General features: G+C 46.7%; 2 protein-coding genes across 22 annotated transcripts in view; one reads left to right on the top strand and one right to left on the bottom strand.

Annotated features, from left to right (window-relative positions):
• The window catches only part of LOC308464753 (uncharacterized protein), a 29782-nt gene that overhangs the window by 4170 nt on the left and 6644 nt on the right, over positions 1 to 18968 (bottom strand). For 11 of the 21 annotated variants that reach the window (XR_013980141.1, XR_013980142.1, XM_080984352.1 and 8 more), the window contains 4 exons: positions 18574 to 18664; positions 18390 to 18473; positions 18048 to 18152; positions 16421 to 17716 (listed from right to left, as the gene is read on the bottom strand). Coding sequence is in view for 19 of the 21 variants with exons in the window: in XM_080984352.1 (XP_080840478.1) it covers positions 17387 to 17716; positions 18048 to 18152; positions 18390 to 18473; positions 18574 to 18645 (591 nt within the window). In the remaining 2 variants the exon portion in view is untranslated. The other 10 variants (XM_080984341.1, XM_080984337.1, XM_080984336.1 and 7 more) reach the window with 10 other exon arrangements.
• On the top strand, positions 1036 to 14481 carry RAB25 (RAB25, member RAS oncogene family). Its single transcript, XM_080984332.1, has 5 exons — positions 1036 to 1305; positions 6970 to 7165; positions 10224 to 10417; positions 11289 to 11369; positions 12177 to 14481. The coding sequence occupies exons 1-5, from the start codon at positions 1266 to 1268 to the stop codon at positions 12311 to 12313; spliced, it is 648 nt and encodes a 215-aa protein (XP_080840458.1). The 5' UTR covers positions 1036 to 1265; the 3' UTR covers positions 12314 to 14481.

Here is an 18968-nt window from a genome sequence, read left to right on the forward strand (position 1 = left end):
AAGAATTCCTCTTAATCAATGGCTTGACAATATTGGCAACTTAAGAACAGCTTATAGACACAGACTATACAACAATATTTGGAATGAGTTTACACAGAATGCATTAGGTTATTGACAAGTATATGTGTATTAGGATAATAAGAATACACACACCTGAATATTAATGTATGGTAATGTAACAGTATTTTTCCTTTTTTTCATTCTCACTCACTTATTCCCTTTTTTTCTCAGTCGTATCTTTTTATAAATGAAATTCTTCTAATAAAATATTAATAATAAAAAACAGTGATTCATAAACAACTACTTTTTTTACAGTCACTGCCCCCCAGCACCAAATGCCTATTTAATGAGTCATTTCATTCCACAAGTTGTCATGTTTTCTCAGAGCCCTGTAACCACATTGCGCATGTAATAAAACTATGCCGGGCCGATAGAAAAGCAGTTAATTTCCTGGTCTGTTCGACTCTCTCGGGCATGGGTTGCCAAGTGATAGTAAGTCCCAACTGTTTGATAAACAAACATGCAGATTAAAAAAAAATACATATCTGGGTCATTTGCCTAAGCAAAGCTCCCCCCCCCCCCTTTTTTCTTTTGGCAGGCATCAAACCCAGGTTGATCACTGCGCTTGATTACAGAAACCAGTAAATAAGTCTCAGTTTGGAAGCTGCCTTGCCATCGTTTCCCTCAACTGGAAGAGAAAATAGGGTCTATGGATGGATGCCTCGGCTAAAGGCCCAAGCGCCTGTCTGGGGAAACAGGCAGTGGCCCCTCCTAACCCCTTCCTTTCTCCCTCCCCCTGACCTTACCGCGAGCCCAGGTGAAGCGGGCGAGGAGTCCCTCCGCTCAGGTGACACCCGCCCAGGTGAGGTGCCGCGGAGGGGCTGGGCTCAGCCTTTACCTGTTCAACCTGCGCGGCGGCAGAGAGTCCACGCCCCACTGAGTCAGGCGAAGCTGCACCTTTAACCTGCCCTGACTGGGTGGCACGGTTTCTCCCTCCTCCCGCCCTGCCACCCCGTTGTTCAAAGGGTCCCCCACCCATCCGCCCTCATTCCAAACAAGAGCCTCTCTTTGCACAGGTGAACCTCGCTCCTTTCCGCCCCTCCTTCCCTCCTTCCCCCTACGCTCTTTCTGCTTTAAACTTGGGGTTTCTCTGCAAAAGAAAAAACCCAGCAGCCTAGCCTTTCCCTCCTTCCTGGTTTGTTGGAGAAGGGCAGAGAAGGGACTCCTTTTCTCCAGCTGAAGTGGGCCCAGGAGGGCAGCAAGCCATGGGGACCTCAGAGGAAGATTATAACTTCGTCTTTAAAGGTGAGTGTCTTGTTTTTGCCTCATTCTCTCTCCCCACCTCCCAATTCCTTTTCTTCAAAACTGTTGGCTGGGTTTTCAGGACTGCCCTGAAAGCTGTGTGTTGACCCAAGATGCCCCTTTTTTAAAAAGCCATGGGAGGATTTATAGAATTGTACAAGTGTAACGCTGGAAGGGACCCCCAACGGTCATCTAGTCCAACCCCCCCTGCATTGCAGGGATCCCACTGAAGTGCGTCCCACCGTCCAACAGCTCTCACCGTCGGAGAGTTCTTCCTGATTATGAGTCAGAATGTGCTTTCTTTTAAATAGAATCTATTGGTAATACACAAGGATAGCTCAGCTGGCAGAGCACAAGGCTCTTAATCTCACGGTTGTGGGTTCGAGCCCCACACTGAGCAAAAGATTCCTCCATTGCAGGGGGGTTGGACTAGATGACCCACGTGGTCCTTTCAAACTCTACAATTCTATGATTCGGGTCCTACCCTCTGGAGCAGCAGCAAAACATGCTTGCTCCATCTTCCATGTGACACCCCTTCAGGTATTTGAAGTCCACTCTAAATTCCTAAGGTGGGGCAATGACTTGAAGGGGCTGTAGCTCTGCGGTCAAGCCCTTTCTTTGCTCTCTTGTTCCAGCCTTGCCACCTGCAGCTAGGAAAGGATCAGGGGTGATGGTGAGAAACCACTGGTCCAGCACAGTACTGCCGACACTGGCTGGCAGCAGCTCTCCAGGGTTTCAGATGGGATATTTTCAGTCCTACCTGGGGATCCCAGCAGGGATTGAACTTGGGACTTTTTGCATGCAGACAGGTGCCTGCCTCTCCTGCTGAGCCACAGCTCCTCCCCAGTCAGTGCAGACAATAGTGGACAAATAGGCTCACACCTTTGGGCTGCATCTGAGTATCCTTTGTCAAGCATCCATATGGCACATGAAGAGTGCCTGTCTTAAAGAATCAAGGCTGATTAAGTCTGTCCGTGTTAGTTGGTTAAATTTGCACACATTTAAAGCTTAATAAAGTGAAAGACAAAAGGCGCAGTTGTGTACACACTGTACCTTTTATGCTTTTTAAAATTTAGATTCAGCATCTGTAAAGTGATACTCATAATGTTACAACAGGTTGAAGGCAGCGTAAAGTTGAACATTATCATTAGAGTAAATGTTCCAAAACTTTACAAAAATTACGATTTTTTCCAGAAATCTGTTAGGCTGATTTGTATGTATTCTTTTATAATAAGTTAACTTAATCTTCTGTTACTATGATTTTTTTTCAATATATTTGCGTGTACCCCCCCCCCCATTTTTTAGCAGTCACAATCGTAGCAGCAGTTATAAGATGGAACACTACCTCTTGATGATTTAGATAACCAAGTGGAAATATTTAAGGTTCTAACTTCTAAGGGTATATGATAGCCTAACATATCAGACAGATTATCCTGAACAGGTTTGCAAAATATTTGTATTTGAAAGCAGTTCCGAAGGATGGTGCACATTACAGTATATAGCTCTAAAGCACACCATACAGTGCCTCAAAGAATTCTGGGCACTGTAGTTTGTTAAACATTGCTGGGAATTGTAACTCCACGAGGGATAAACTACAGTGCCCAGAATTCTTTGAGGGAAAGAATGTGCTTTGAAGGTATAGCATGTATGCAACTACCTCATTGCATAAGAGTAGCAGGAATGCTTCTTCTAAGATGGCAGTCGCTGCACCCCCTAACCCTAAATAATTTAAGCATGTAAAATTGCTAGGAGGTTGGGCCACCAACTTGAGGTTTGTATTCATTTTAATGCAACTCATCAGCTGACCAAACTTTGCGTTCCTAGTGACTATTGTTGGTAGTGATAGGATCAGTTTCCTCCCTGCAGCTTGATTATTTGCTTTTCTCTTTCCTTGTTTCCTGGTACTTCAAAGCATGTGACTCTTTGCTTTCCCCATCAACCATAGGAGGAGAGCTGAGTTAAGTTGCAAAGCCATGCACCTCTACCCCTTTCAATAGAAGCCTTGTCATATCTCGCCTGCTCAGTGAGGCAGGAGCATCTTGCAAGAGTTCAGCCGCTTTGCAAGCTGAGCTTTGCAAGAGTTCACCTGCAGGTTGTATGCAGTGCTATTTTTCTAGAAAATTAGGTGCTGGAAGTTAGCAAGAACGTGCATGAATGTGTGAATGTCCTGGAACTGAGTTCCTGCTGGGAAAAGAAGCCCTGAAACTAGCCTACTTTGCAAAGGTAGAATTTGCATTTCTTGCCACACCCACTTTTGCCTCTGGCCCTGTCCACCATTGGCATGTGGTCATCATAAGGTTGACAAGAAGAGAATGTCGCCTTCAAGGCTGAAAAGTATTCCTTGTCCCTGTTATAACAGTTCCCACTAACTACCTAGCTTTCTCGTGCCAGATGTTTTCCCCTAGTGCCTGGAGCGTTTTTGAGGGACAACATCACACCGATTTGGTGTTCTGGGTATCCAGAAGCCAGAAACCAGCCCTGATCTGATCACTGTTTGTGCTAATCTGGACTCTGAAGCACCAGAGCTGCGTGCATTAGGAAAAACAAGCAGAGTGAAGCCAACTGTCAAGTTTCTAGCTCTCTAACAACTCCCATCTAGGCAGTAAAAACATACAGACAACAGCATATGGGATGGCGGTTTTCTCAGAAACCAAAACAAATATTTGGCCTTCATAAACCTGCACCTCTCGGTAAAGGAGCAAACATGATCCCTGAGACGGTGGCGTTCAAATTCCAGCTTGGAGGACACAGATTCAGTGGTACTTGGCAGATAAATAACTCGCCCCCTTTTCTCCAGCCTCAGACCCCATCTCTGTCTGCAGAAGGCTCAATTCACACCATGCATTTTAAGCGTTATCATACCACTTTAAACAGTCATGGCTTCCCCTCCAAAGAATCCTGTTTAACAGACTGTCCCTCTTCCCAGGAAACTCTGAAAACCCAGGGCTTTTTTTCAGCAAGAATTCAGCAGAACTCAATTCGCACACCTCTCAGGTGGGCGCCGTTGCCATTATACAGAGAGGCATTCATGGTGACTTCTGGCACCTCTTTTTCTAGAAAAATAGCACTGGCAAGTTTCCTCACACTCACCCACCCTTCTCCGTCCTCCACCCAGGCAAATGAGTCATTATCACAGTTCAAGGACACATTCCAGCCAGAAGAAAACAGTCTAGGAGGGTGTGAAGCAAGACCAGTGAGGCGTGTGGTGTGGAGGAGAGTTCAGAGGGCCAGACAGAGAGAGTTAGGGGGCCACATTCAGGCCTGAGTTCCTGTCCCCTGCCCGTGATAGGCTCTGAGGTGCAGAGGAATCCACGTGAAAAACTACCGTATTTTTCCGTGTATAAGACTATATTTTTTCCTAAATTTTTGAAGTTTAAAATAAGGGGTCATCTTGTACACAGACAGTGCATAGTGCATTTTCTTAATTTTGAGCCCCCCAAAATAGGGGGCGTCTTATACACGGGGGCGTCTTATAGATGGAAAAGTATGGTAAATGCAAAAGTAGAAAAGGGACCTCTGTAGTATTGCCTTGGTTGGGGAGAGTTGATTTGGGATTCTTGCTCGTAGGAGTTGTGATTTGAGGTTTCCGAAGAGCTGACACAGACACAAAGTGTTAAATGGGAATCATAGAACTGTATAGTTGGAGGGAGCCTGAGGGTCATCTAGTCCAAGCCCCTGCTATGCAGGAATCCTGCCCACAGCTGCTCCTCGGAGGGCTCAAGCCACCAACCTTCTGGTTAACAGCTGGACGCTCTGATCCATCCCATGCAACTGGCAGAAGAGTCACTGAGGCCCAGCTGTTTAGCAACACGGAAAAATAATTCCATAGTAAAGATACTGGCTGGCTTTTCTAGCACATATTATGGCTGCCACAGTACATGTTAGCCTGTCTGATAAGCCTGATAAATTTAGAGGCAGTGCGGTGTAGCGGTTAGAGGGTTGGATTAGGACCTGGGAGACCAGGGTTCAAATCCCCATTCAGCCTTGGGTGACCTTGGGCTCTTAGCCAAACCAACCTCATAGGGTTGTTGAAAGGATAAAATAAAATGGGGAGGAGGAGGAACTAGGTACACCACCTTGAGCTCCTTGGAAGAAAGGCGGAATATAAATGTAATGAATAAATAAATAATCTGGGCCCTGATCGGGAGGATTTCAATCCGCGTCATCATCCTAACAAACAAATGAACAGCACAGGGACAAGTGCAGGTAGTCCGGCAACCTTTCCACACCCCTCTGAATGGAGATTTCAGGCCACCAGCAGCCCACAGATCACATTCTGAGAAGCCAAACATAGTTATTCTACAATTGTCAAAGCTAGCTTTCCCCAGCCGTCAAAGCCAGCGACACCTACCAGGTTTGGGTTTCCTGGTGGAGCTGCAGGACCCTGTACCTTGCTTGAATTATGGCCTGTTGTATTTGCCCTTCCTGTAGCGATCGAAAATGTGCCGTGTTAATTGTTGCAAAGTCTTCGGGGCGTGAAATCACAGCTATAAATAAAGGGATTCAGGAGCACTTGGCAGGGGGAGGAAGGAACAGACACACTGGTGTTCCTGGCAACAGCCTTCAAAATAATGCAAGAGAATTGGGTGAGTGGCCAGTGGCCAGGAGAGCATCACATCACTACTGAAGGGCAAGGCATGGGACCCTCTCAGGCAAAGAAGGGCATCTTTGCAGAGCCCCAGTTCTTGTCCCAAGGAGGGCTGCCAGAACCACTCCATCCCATGATGCATTGCGAAAGGCTCGGCTCTATGGCCACATTCACACCATACATCTAAGCACTGTGGTACCATCTTAAACAGTCATGGCTTCCCCCAAAGAATCATGGGAGCTGTAGTTCACTTAGGGTGCTGAGTTGTTTGAAGACTCTCCTCCATTCACCTCACAGAACTAAAATTCCCAGAGTTCCCTGTGAAGAGGCATTGTAGCTCTGTGAGGGGAACAGGGGGTCTCCAAACAACTCTCAGAACCCTTAACAAACTACAGCTCCCAGGATTCTTTGGGGGAAGAAGCTATGGCTGTTTAAAGTGGTATACCATAGTGCTTTGAATGTATGGTGAGGATATATACCTGTGGTTTCTGGAAACCACAGGAGCGGAGAGTCCTCTTGTGCTTGAATCCTGCTTGCCATTTTCCCTCAGGCATCTGGTTAGCCACTGTGAGAACAGGATGCTGGGCTAGATCATGGACCAGCCCACACATGAGGCAAGGTGAGGCGGTCGCCTCAGACAGCAGGATCCGCAGGGGCAGCAGATTGCACTGTAAATCTTTACTCCCCGCTTGTTTGGGGTAGATCTTCACTCACTTTTCCTTCCCTGGTGGGGGGGAGCGGTGTGCCATTTTGTGCTTTACCTCTGGTGCCAATCTGCCTTGGGCCAGCTGTTTACGTCAAGATTTTAATCCCGTTCTGTCTCCATACTGGCTTTGAATTTATTATATATGAAATAGCTTTTCTTCTAGAAAAAAAGGTGCCGGTACTGCGTACTCTTGAGCACCACCAGAAGAAAAGCACTGGCTTCATATATGTATTTTTGTTGGTGATGTCTATTGCTACATCGATTTGATCGTGTTGTTTTTAATAGGAAGCGATTCATAAAGTAAATAAATGCATTTGCACCTAGACTTTTTAATGAATGCAATGTATTCACTCCTTCCTTCCATCTCTCTTAGTGGTCCTGATTGGAGAATCAGGAGTCGGGAAGACCAACCTGCTCTCCCGGTTCACCCGCAATGAGTTCAACCACGACAGCCGCACCACAATTGGGGTGGAGTTCTCCACTCGTACCATCCTGGTGGGAGATGCCTTGGTGAAAGCACAGATCTGGGACACGGCTGGCCTGGAGCGCTACCGGGCCATTACTTCGGCGTAAGTACAGGTGGGGCTGGTGGGGCAGAAGTTATTGGGAGGGATTCAGCTGTGGACTGGGAAGCACCCCCTTCTCCCTTAGCATCTCGCCACATCCACACTGACCTGATCCGCAGCTTTGAACAAGCCTCAGCTCTCCCCTCTGTAGTATTGGGATAATAACATCGGGTCATCTTGCAGGACCATTGTAAAGGGAAGTGCTTTGCATGCTCATTCAGCCCCCAATCCTGTGCATGTTTACGCTAAAGCAGGGGCTGATGTTGTTAGTTGCTTTTTACACCAAAGCATCTCCAATATTTTACAGAATAAATATATAAATTTATTCTATTAATTTTATTAAATGGATACACCGCGTAATTGTAAAATCAAAAACAAAACTTCAGAGAAGTTTAATCGATAATATTATCAATAAGAAAAAAGAAAAACCTTTTAAAACCTTCAAAAAGTTAAAATGACAACAGGCTAAAAACAGGTTAAGAAACAAGAAGCATTAAAACGGCAATGAAAGAAGACCTAGTGCTCATCTAAAAATATATAAAAGTATCCCCAAATGATGTTCCTCTTGAGATACATATAATTTGTAAAAAAATACTTGTGAACATAACACAGGTACCATAGGAGCAACAGTTCCTAAACACACAAGCACAGCACCGTATTAAAACACCCAAGAGGAAACCTCTTGAGATTTGTCTGCTATAATAGCAGAGTTGAGGTCCTGGTGGATGCAAGTGTTTTTATCCTCAAAATGCTTCTCAGACATGTCTCACTGGGCTATTGTAGGCTCCACCACGTCCTCTGAGCCAACCCTCCAGGGGCCACATGGCTGTAGTGAGTTTTGCCACCTCTCTCTCTCTCTCTCTCTCTCTCACACACACACACACACACACACACACACCTAAAAAGAGGAAAAGGGACTGGGAGGGAGGAGGAAAAAGCAAGCTTAAGTTACATGTGACATCAGTGGCATTTTCTGTGTTTTTTACCATCACTGGAAGCGCTCTTCTCTCCACCCACTCCCCAGATCGGGGCTGGTGACTGTGTCCAGACCAGAAGGACAGGGCAGCTCCTGACATACCCAAAACATTATCTATATTGTTGCACCCCGCCCTGCAACCTGTTTTGATGAAGGGCAAGCACAGAAGCTTTTTAAATAAATGAATATGAATGCAGTCCAACCCCGCTGTATTAAAATGCTAAAAACGACACAAAGGACTTGTGCCACCCTAAAGATAATAAGATCAATGTGAGCCAAGCGGTCACGGACCCAGCCCTGTGTCATCAGATGCAGCTGAGGAAAGTGTGCTCTGGAAGAGCAACTCTTAAAAGTGATCAGCCTCTTAAGATGCCAAGGTAATACAGGATTAGTGTGTTGTAATGAAGACAATGAACGTGGCTACACCCTTGGAAGTTATAATTGCTAAGCATTATTACTTATTTGAACTCTTTGCATGTTTTGTTTTTTTCTTTTTAATTAGTAGACTGCAGAGATTCTCTAATCAGGTTAGAAAGCTAAGCTCATGACTTTGCAGCGTTGAGTGAGGCTGCTCAAGTTTCTAGACCCTATGGCCTCCTCCTGTTCTGCTATGGATGTCCGCCTCTCTTTGTCAACAGCAATCTGTTGCTGCGGTAAACTGAGAATAATGCTTGGAGGACGTCCAAACTACTTCTAGGTAGCAAACAAAATCTGAGTGCAGCCAGCAGTGAACAGGAGCCTTCCTGCCTATATGAGAGTCTGTTCTTACCTCTGTGGAGGAAGAAGAAGAAGAAGAAGAGTTTGGATTTGATATCCCGCCTTTCACTCCCTTTAAGGAGTCTCAAAGCGGCTAACATTCTCCTTTCCCTTCCTCCCCCACAACAAACAATCTGTGAGGTGAGTGGGGCTGAGAGACTTCAGAGAAGTGTGACTGGCCCAAGGTCACCCAGCAGCTGCATGTGGAGGAGCAGAGACGCGAACCCGGTTCCCCAGATTACGAGACTACCGCTCTTAACCACTACACCACACTGGCTGTGCATGTCAATGCAACTCTGAAGTAAAGACATTTCAATAGGACTTGTGAACAAGGCCTTTCTGATGATTCCTGCATTGCAGGGGGTTGGACTAGATGATCCTTGTAGTCCCTTCAAGCTCTGTGATTCTATGGGCCTCGGGGTCCCTTCAAATTCTGTGATTCTATGTGGCCCTCCAGGCACCTCTGTTCAGCCCTTGGGACTCTCACCAGCCCTGCTCAACACCTTCCTCATGTTCTTGCCTGGATGTCCAGTCCAAGGCTGGCTTAAATAATAAGGGACCATAAAAAAGGATGCAGGAGCTTTGAAGTTACTTTTCAGTGTTAGCAGACTAGGCAAACCCACCACTCACCCTCCGTCCTCCCCACTATAGGGAGGTGTTCTGTATCTCTATTTAAAGTATAGCAATTATTTGTAAGCTTTCATCCATAGAGATAAATCCCCACGTACAGTTTTTATGCAAATTGTTGACTTCTTTCATCTTATTTCTTTTCCTTTTTTTGGCAATGCATAACTGGTCACTTTACGTTGGGTGCAAATTAATTAATACTGTGATTTGAAAAGTGAGATCTAAGGTGGAAGATTCGGAAAGAAGAACCAACATAGGCCACCTGCACACCATTTAAGGCACTGTGATACCCCTTTAAACAGTAATGGCTTCCCCCAAACAATTCTGGGAGCTGTAGTTTGTACAGGGCGCTGTGCGTTGGTAGGAGGCCCCTATTCACAAACCTACAATTCTCAAAGTGGTTCAGTAGTCAGTCCCTCTTCCCAAGGAACTCTGGGAGTTGTAGTCACAACAACTCAGTACCCTTAGCAAACTGCAGCTCCCAGGATTCTTTGGGGCAGAAGACGCCACGGCTGTTTAAAGTGACACTGTACCACTTTAAATGTATGTTGTGAATGCAGCCATAAATAAGGGCCTCATTTAAGAAATAATGTTGAGACTTCCAAAGAAAAGAGAAGGAATCGTGGGACACCCATGCTTCCTTGTTGTTGTTGTTACTAGTTCTTCATACGCCCTTCTCTTAACCCTGTCCTGATCTCTCAGTTATTACAGAGGCGCAGTGGGAGCCCTCTTGGTTTTTGACATCACCAAGCACCAGACGTACGACGTGGTGGAGCGCTGGCTGAAGGAGCTGTATGACCACGCAGAGGCCACCATCATTGTGATGCTGGTGGGCAACAAAACAGATCTGACCCAAGCCCGGGAGGTCCCAACGGAGGAGGCCAAGATGTATGCAGGTAGGGGACAGCTCTGTGGCTTCGTACATTGGGCTCCGAGAAGTATCTGTGCTCCACCGCAGGGAAGGACTGTGGCTCAGTGGTAGAGCATCTGCCTTGCATGCATAATGTCCCAGGTTCAACCCCACAGTTTCTCCAGCTGGGGCTGGGAGTGTCTCCTGCCTTAAACCCTGGAGAGCTTCTGCAAATCTGTGCAGACTCAGTATAAGGTCTGACTCAGTATAAGGCAGCATCCCATGTACCTTCTCGGCACTTGTGTGAAGAGTTAGAAGCTTTAAGACGGAGTGCCTCTTTTAAAATAGTCCCTGCCATCTGTACTGGCACACTTTTATAATGTGTTTTATTACTAAACAAGCAATGCCGCTATATAAAAATGAAACCTGCAGCTTGATCAATCACAGACACTTTTAACAATTGATTAATCCACTGGATTAAATCGGCTACAAACTGTGTTATTGTCTGTACAGTGGTACCTTGGTTCTCGAACTCAATCCGTTCCGGAAGTTTGTTCAGCTTCCAAAACGTTTGTAAACCAAGGTGTGGTTTCTGGTTGGCTGATTGGCCCCAGAAACAATGCCGACAGCCAAAACGGACTTTCAGCTTCCGAAAAACGTTCACAAACTAGCACACTTACTTCCAGGTTTGAGGCGTTAGGGAGCCAATTTGTTCATCAGCTAAGCCGTTCAGGAACCAAGGTACCACTGTGTTATATTCTCTTTCTGTCCACTGTTTCGGTATTCTCTGAATGCATTTTATAAATTATGAAATAAAAAAAGACAGAATGACTACCAATCCCAGTTTTAAATTGGTGATCTGATCTTATCTATTAATGGAGGTCTGATAGGGTCTCACTGCTTCTCTCTTCTTGCAGAAAACAACGGTCTGCTCTTTATGGAAACCTCTGCACTGGACTCCACAAATGTTGAATTGGCTTTTGAAACTATCTTGAGAGGTAAGTCATCAGTTGGTGGTACCAGTGGCGAAGCTGCATGCTGCACTACTGGGGGCATGATGCGCATCTGGGGGCGTGGCAAGCCGCCCATGGGGGCATGGCACACATTCTGGGGGTGTGACGTGCCGCCTGTGGAGGCATGGCACCCGGCACGTGGCGCGTGTCCAGGGGGGCCGACCTCGATGGCACCCTACCGGAATAATGGTGCCGGAAGCGGTCCGCTTCCTCCGCCAGCAGGTGGTACCCAAACTTGCAGTGGCCTAGCCAGGGCTGAGAAGGAGGGTGATCTTCCTTGCTGTCACTTGTTCTTTACTCCAATAAGGGGCTGCAGCCTATGGAGAAGGGTTTGTTTTAAGCCCCCACTCCCCATTTTCTTGTGTGTGTGTGTGTGTGTACCCAGAAACCTTTAGTCTTTTTAGGCATGGAGATAAAAGGTAAATCATGCAGTCTGGAAAAACATAAAATTCAGGGTTTTCCCCGATGGTAGCTTATTGGTGCTGATAATGCACACAAGTTAGCACTATGGTGCAATGGTGGGTGGGATTGGCAAAGGTTTTTTCCTGGACATGCTCCCCATTTTTGCCCCCTTTTTAATTTTTTAAAAATGTAATTGCCAAATGTGTAAAGCCGGATTTGCACAAGCTAAATGTGCGCACATTGTGAGTTACCTGTACAAATAAAACCATCTGTCCTAAAGACACATTCATTCCAAGGAAAGTGAGCCCCTGGGGCACTCCTGGAATCTATCGCTGCTCAGAGATTGGGGTAGTGCGTAACCATCTTTATTTATTCCTTCCCATCTCCTAGACATTTTCAACAAAGTGCAGAAACAGAAGCAGAAAAGCCCCCTGGACAACACCGTTTCGCTCTCTGCTGAACACACTGATGCAGCCTCCACCTCTCAAGCTGTGGAAGGGAAGCGAGCTTGTTGCTTGAACCTCTGAAGCGAGGGTCGCACATGAGGAACATCAGCCGTGTTGAAGAAGCCAACATTTGGTGGGTGGGAGAGGATTCCACACTCCGGGTGATGATTTATGGCCGAGATGTCCGTCTCACTGTAGCCTCTGCGGTCTGGGGGGTAGTTATGGAAACTTTTTGGATCAGGCTCGCCTACCTAAATCTAGGGAGCACAATAGTGTGTTTGGGGGTGACAAAGCATCTTGACACAAGAATTCCGTGTTTGTGGGTAAGTACTTGTACAAAAGAACTACCCACAACCCTGCAATGTCTCAGCCTTGTCTTCCAATACAGATACGAATCTATAGTGAATGCAACAGTAGTCACAATCCTGCCAAAGTTAATCACAACTAGCCGTCCTGTACCCTCTTAGCTGGGAGTGAAGTGCTTTGATCTCTGGTAGGGCTTCTTTATCCAAACAGGCCTAGGATCGCAGTGCAAGTTCCATTGCAGGTTATTGTGACTAAGGCCACCATCACACCGTACATTTGATAGCACTTTAAACAGTCACAGCTTCCCCAAAAGGATTCTGGGAGCTGTAGTTTATTAAGCTTGCTGACAGTTGCTAGGAGGCCCCAATTCCTTTCACAAGGAATTTTCGGAATTGTAGCTCTGGGAGGGAAAGAGGTGCATCCCAACAAATCTCAGCACCTTTAACAAACTACAGCTGCCAGAATTCTTTGGGGAGGGAAAGTCACCACCATTTAAAGTGGTGCCATTGCACTTTAAATGTATGGTGTTAACATGTGCTAACTTAAATCCTGTTGGCTTTCTGTGAGGCTTACCATGTGTACGCAGGAGTAATCCCTGTTGAATTCAGTGGCTTTTACTTCATGGTAACAGGGCTTCGCTGCATGTGATATCTGCTGCTTCAGACTTTTAAAAAATTACACTTCTGTCCCCACAATCTCCCTCAGTCTAAGGAGATGAGGTCAATGCACATTTGTGGATGCACTTGAGTCTCCCTCATCAAAGTCCAACTCTCTGTCCCAGCCACTGCCAACATGGTGCCCTCCAGATGTTTTGGGCTATGGCCATAATTGGGAGTTGTAGTCTAAAACTCCCAGAGGGCGCCAGGTTGAGAGAGGCTGCTATAGAGCTCAGCCTTCCTCATACACTGGCTGGGGCTGATGGGAATGGTAGCCCAAAACAGCCAGAGGGTGCGCGATTGACAAGGCTTGCTGCTGCTCTTGTAGGGCCAATAAATCTTCGCCAGAATTTCCACACAGTGCCCTGGGCATGGTGCCAATGTGGCTGAATGACTAGGTAGGTAGGAAGAAGGGCATTTTGCAGGGAAGGAAATTCGGGTATTATGAAGACTCCCCTGACACTTCCTAGTCTCCTAATACCGGAAATCCCCCAACAAAATGATTAACTGACAGAACTGGAAGCCAAAAGGAGGAGGTGATGGGTGATGGCTTGAAAAGGGGATTATACAACTTCATGGAGGAGAACTCCATCAGTGGCTATTATCAGTGGCTAATTTGAGCCTCCATAGGCAGAGGCAACCCACCTGTCAATACAGGTTGCTGGGGGGAAGAAGCAGGAGGAAGATCTGATTTGGGGGGGGGGGGGCTTCCAGCTTGGCTAGTGTGTCAAGGAGTCTGCAAGGGTCCCTGATGGGGGTCTTTTAAAATTCTTTTGTTATATTCCAAAGTCCCTGTCAGCTCAATGTCTTTATTAGGCAAACCAAAATATCATGGAATAGTTTGCAAGCTTTTTGAGTTCTCCTTATCTCTTCATCTGGCTCGATGAAGAGTTCTGTGAAACTTAAAAACTTGCACATTATTTTGTGACATTTTGGTTGGCCTAATAAGGGCACTGCCCTAGTAGGGAATTCAGATCCCACCCCCCTATACTTGTTATTTCTTTTGTTACACGTTCACAATGCACTTGGACTCCCTGCTTAGACTTCTGTGGCTGTGACTCCTTTTGTGTTCAGCCTCCATACCGAAACTTGAATGTCTGGATCACCAAGTTGCGATCCTTCGAAATTTACCCCATCCAAAAGACACAGCCAGGCCTTTGTGGAAATGGAAATTCGTCAGTATATTGTGTGTGTACATTTATACATATATGTATTGTGTGTATATATAGCAAGAGACACAAAGAATATATTTTGTAAATAAATCGCTATGGACTGGGCATTTTTTAATTTATTACTGTGCTTAATGTAGCAAAACAAGTAGGGGTGTGTACACTGGGAAACATGACATAAATAAAAGAAACAAAGTGCTTATTTCAGAGACACCTAAGATTCCTGTTGTGCATCGTGAACAAACTACAGTTCCCAGAATTCTTTGGGGGAAGCCATGATGGTTTAAAGTGGTATCATAGCGGATTAATGTTGTGAATGCAGCCCTACTAAAACTTTGGTTGCTTTGGGGGATTTGCCAAAAAGAGGAGGGATTTGACACCGAGCATAATTCTTTTTCATAGGGGAAGGGCTGTAGCTCAAGGGAGGGGAGCACCACCTTTGCATGCAGAAGGTCACAGGTTCAATCCCTGCCGGCATCTCTAGTTAGGGCTGGACTAAGACGCCGTGTCTCGAACCCTGGGTAGCCACTGCCAGTCACCGTCAACAGTACTGGATTAGATGGGTCAGCGGTCTGGATTCTCAGTCAACAGGAAGCAGTTGCTCGCAACCTCAAATCTCTTAACTGCAGATCTCTTCCTGTTAGAAATGTGCTCAGGGTTGGGCTTTGGTGAGTCTCCAACAGATCTCTGTGATTGGAATGGAGTACGGGAGAGGAGAGATGGTCTCTCGAGTGGGTCTAAATCATTTAGAATCAGAACTGTAGAGTTGGAAGGGATCCCAAGGGCCATTAGTCTCAACCCCCTGCAATGCAGGAATCTCAACTAGAGTCACTGACTGACAGCCATCCAAGCTTTGCTTAAAAACATCCAAAGAAAGAGTCCACAACCTCCCGAGGAGCACCCCGTGCTAACATGCACAGCAGCATACAGCAACATATCCTATGCACACAGCAACATCTGTGCTCTACCATGATATGGCATGGTTTTTTATTTATACACCACCCAAAGCCCCCCCAAAGTGTGAGCCACATTAATACATGTGAATATGAAATAAATACACAATAAAGCTACAATGCATACAATAAATAAATAACATAAAATGAGTATGTTGTATCCAAGCATGCACAGGAATGCATAACCTACTGCACAGGGTTGTTGTGAGGATAAAATGGGGAGGAGGAGAGCTACATATGTCACTTGAGCTCCTTGCTTCATGCAACTTGGGCTGTTCATGGTAGAGCAGAGATTTGAACAACGGCTTTCCTAATTCCTCCCCCACATCTCTTAATCTTGTCACACTTATTTAGCAAGCACCTTGCAGGCAGAGATCTGTTGTTTTCCGATCTGGTATAGCCAAGTGATTTAAAATAAAAGTGTTAAGGAAGTTTCTCCTTCAAATGCAGCTTCAGCCATGACATAGGGGGCATCCTTGCCTCGTCCCCTTCTATATCTTACATTTTTCCTGCAATGGCATTATTTACAATCAGGTTTGCAGTTTGATCTGTATAAATTGCCTTAATCCCTTTTATGAATATGACTCCTAATTCCATTTTTTTCTAATAACAATCATAAATGACCAAAAACAAAAATAAATTCAATAGGGACTAATCTTAGGTTTTGCAGTTCAGCAGAAAGAACCAGCTGCACCAATATAACATGAGGGATACCTGGTTTGCTACTAGTACATGGGAAAAGGATCTAGGGGTCTTAGTGGACCACAAGCTTAACATGAGTCAACCTGAGAGTGATGCAGCAGCAAAAAATGCTAATGCTATTTTGGGCTTCAACAACAGAAAAGTGTCCAGATCAATGGAAGACAATAACACAATGAAATTCAAAACAGTAACAGTTTATTGCACATTTATTCAAAATCCATTAAAAACTATTTAGTTTAAGTAATACAAGAAAATCGACCAGCTTGAGCCAGTGACACCAGAGAGAGCCATTTTCAAATACAGTGGTACCTTGTGTTGTGTAACCTTCAGGTTACGGAATCTTCAGGTTACGGTTGCAGCAAACCCAGAAGTGTATACTTCCAGGTTTCACCACATGCATGTGCGCAGAAGTGGCGCCTCTAGTTATGGATTTTTCAGGGTGCACACAGCACCCCGAAACAAATTAAATCCATAACCAGAGGTACCACTGTAACTCAATGGCTGTCACATGGAAGATGCAGCAAGCTTTTTTTCTCCTGCTCTGGATGGTACGACTCGAACCAATGGCTTCAGAAACAACAAAGGAGATTCTGACTAAACATTGTTCAACAGAGGAATGGACTCCCCTGGAAGGTGATGGACTCTCCTTCCTTGCAGGTTTTAAAGCTGATATTAGATGACCATCTGTCATGGATCCTTCCTTCCTTCCTTGTTCTGCCCAATCTCAGTCCATATTTCATGGCTGGTTAAATCATCTATCCCCCTCCTGATTCTCAGCGCCTCTTCTTCTGCCAGTCTTTGGCCAATTGGGATGTCCAAATAGAGCCAGCAATTCCTTCAGGGAGGAAAATCATAACTCTTCAATGATGTCATCATCTGGATGGTAGATGTTATGTATTGGGTTTAACACAAGGTGCGTTCTAACCAATCACGTAAGTGCTGGTAGACGAACGTTCTAATGGCAAGTAAGCGCATGGACTTTCAACTGTCAACGGTCAGTTCATGCTCAGCATTATTATTGTGTTGTCCAGTCAGTTTGGTTCTTGTTTTCCTATGAGTGAGCTGTTGTCACTAACAAATGTTGAATAAACGTAGGGCTTCTGACTTTTTCTGAACACTGGTGACAAGGGTGGGGTTGATGAACTACCGCTGCCTGCCGCCTCGCAGTAAGCGCGACCTCACCGCCACGCTAGACTTAGCAAATAGTCCAGGTAATGAGACTGCGCCTGCCACATCTTCGCAACCACCCACAATCGCACAAGCAACTGCTCCAGGTCCAAGGATGGCCACCAGTCATAGTCGGCCACCACCGGACTTGGATATGAGCCATCCTGCAGAATAGCCGCAGTGGCTCCGCCAAATAAGGAGCTATGTCCGACCACAAGACTTCACTAGGGAGGCAGACAAGGTGGATGTGCTACTGACGGTGCTGGGAAGTTCCGCCATCACTCTACTGGAAGGTCTGGTGGCACCCAGGGACATAGAGGCATGCACTTTTGATGAGCTGACACAGGCTATGACAAGATAGGAAAGGCCTGCCAGGCAGGGAGCAGGTCCTGCAGGACTCCCAGCAGGAAGACCTGGGAGGTGTGTCTTGGGCAAACAAGGGACAAGGGAATTCGCTGTCCTCAAGGTGTGGGGCTTACTTTCTTTCAGATTTTTCCAGAAACAAGCCAGCTCTGGGCAAATTACTGTGTTCTGCAGAGGAAAGAAAAATCTGGGTCAGATGACACTACGAACCCCACCCTGGATGGGTGCAAAAGAGCACAGAAGCAGCCCCACACCAGGAAGGATGGGTCTCCCTATGGCTTGGGCCCAATCCCTTGCCCCAGAGGACCTCCTTGGACCCCGCAGCCTCCTAGGCAGAGGTGGAAGGGCAGCACCAGGAAAGGGGGCAGAAATACCCTCTGGCCTCATCCTGGCACCCAGGGACACACACCACATCTTCTGCATTAAAGGTTGCTGGGGGATGTCTCTTGGGGGGATGGAAGCAACCAAAGAAATGAATACAGGAAGGCAAGATACTTACTCTGAGGTGGGGGAATCTTCGTGAAATGGCCAGCAGCAGAGAAATGCTGCTGGCCGCTAGTTTCCTTTCCGCCTCACTTCCCCAAAGGGCGTAAAATCGGAGGTCCTGCGGGAGGAAAGAGCGTCTCAGAGTCAGGGGCCAGTCTGGGTCAAAGCGGCCCTCCGCTGCCCCCATCACGGAGTCCCTGGCACTCCTGAACCATGAGGGTTGCCACTTTTGGTCTTGGGCCAAATTGGGGGCCAAACGGGACAGGGGACTCTGTGCCCCAGAAATGGGACAGTCTGTTGGGCAAGGGACAGGGGGCAACCCTAAACCCACTCCTGATGCCATCAGGACACTTACAGTGAGCAGCTGGAGGAGGGTGCCAGCATTGGGGGCCTCCAGAAGGAGACCCCCCAGTAGGCTCAGGAAGTGCCTCTTCCGTTCCTGCAGGAAAAGAGAGAAGAGAGGTTGAGTGCTGGGTTAAATCTTGCAAGGGTATGAGAAGACAGAGATGTGCAAAGGGAAGTCAAAGCAGAGGACATACCTCTTTATCCTCCTCCTTTTCTGCGCCCCCAGGAACAGCCTCCATTGTCCTATGCAGGATAGCACTGACCATATCACAGCTGAAATGGGGTCTCATGAAGGTGGAGAGAGGAAGGAGAGGGGTTAGACGCTGCCTCCTCCCTTGCCCCCTTCTGCCTGCTCTTGCCCACCTGGCGCTCCTCCTGGAGTTCTGCCCCCCACCCCACAACCCCACCCACCCCAGCTGGAGGTGATCCCTGAAGCGCTCCAAGTGGCCAAAGATGTGCTGGAAGAGAGCGGAGGAGGAAAATCGGCTCCTTCCAGGGGGTCACTGGAGGACGGCTCCGACCCCAAATGCCAGGCTTGTCTTTCCAGGGGATTGGCAGCCCCATGCCCTAAGCCAAAAAGGTCCTCCTC

The sequence above is a fragment of the Podarcis pityusensis genome, assembly GCF_964106645.2.
Source record: "Podarcis pityusensis genome assembly, chromosome: 16".
In the NCBI taxonomy this organism is placed as follows: Eukaryota; Metazoa; Chordata; class Lepidosauria; order Squamata; family Lacertidae; genus Podarcis; species Podarcis pityusensis.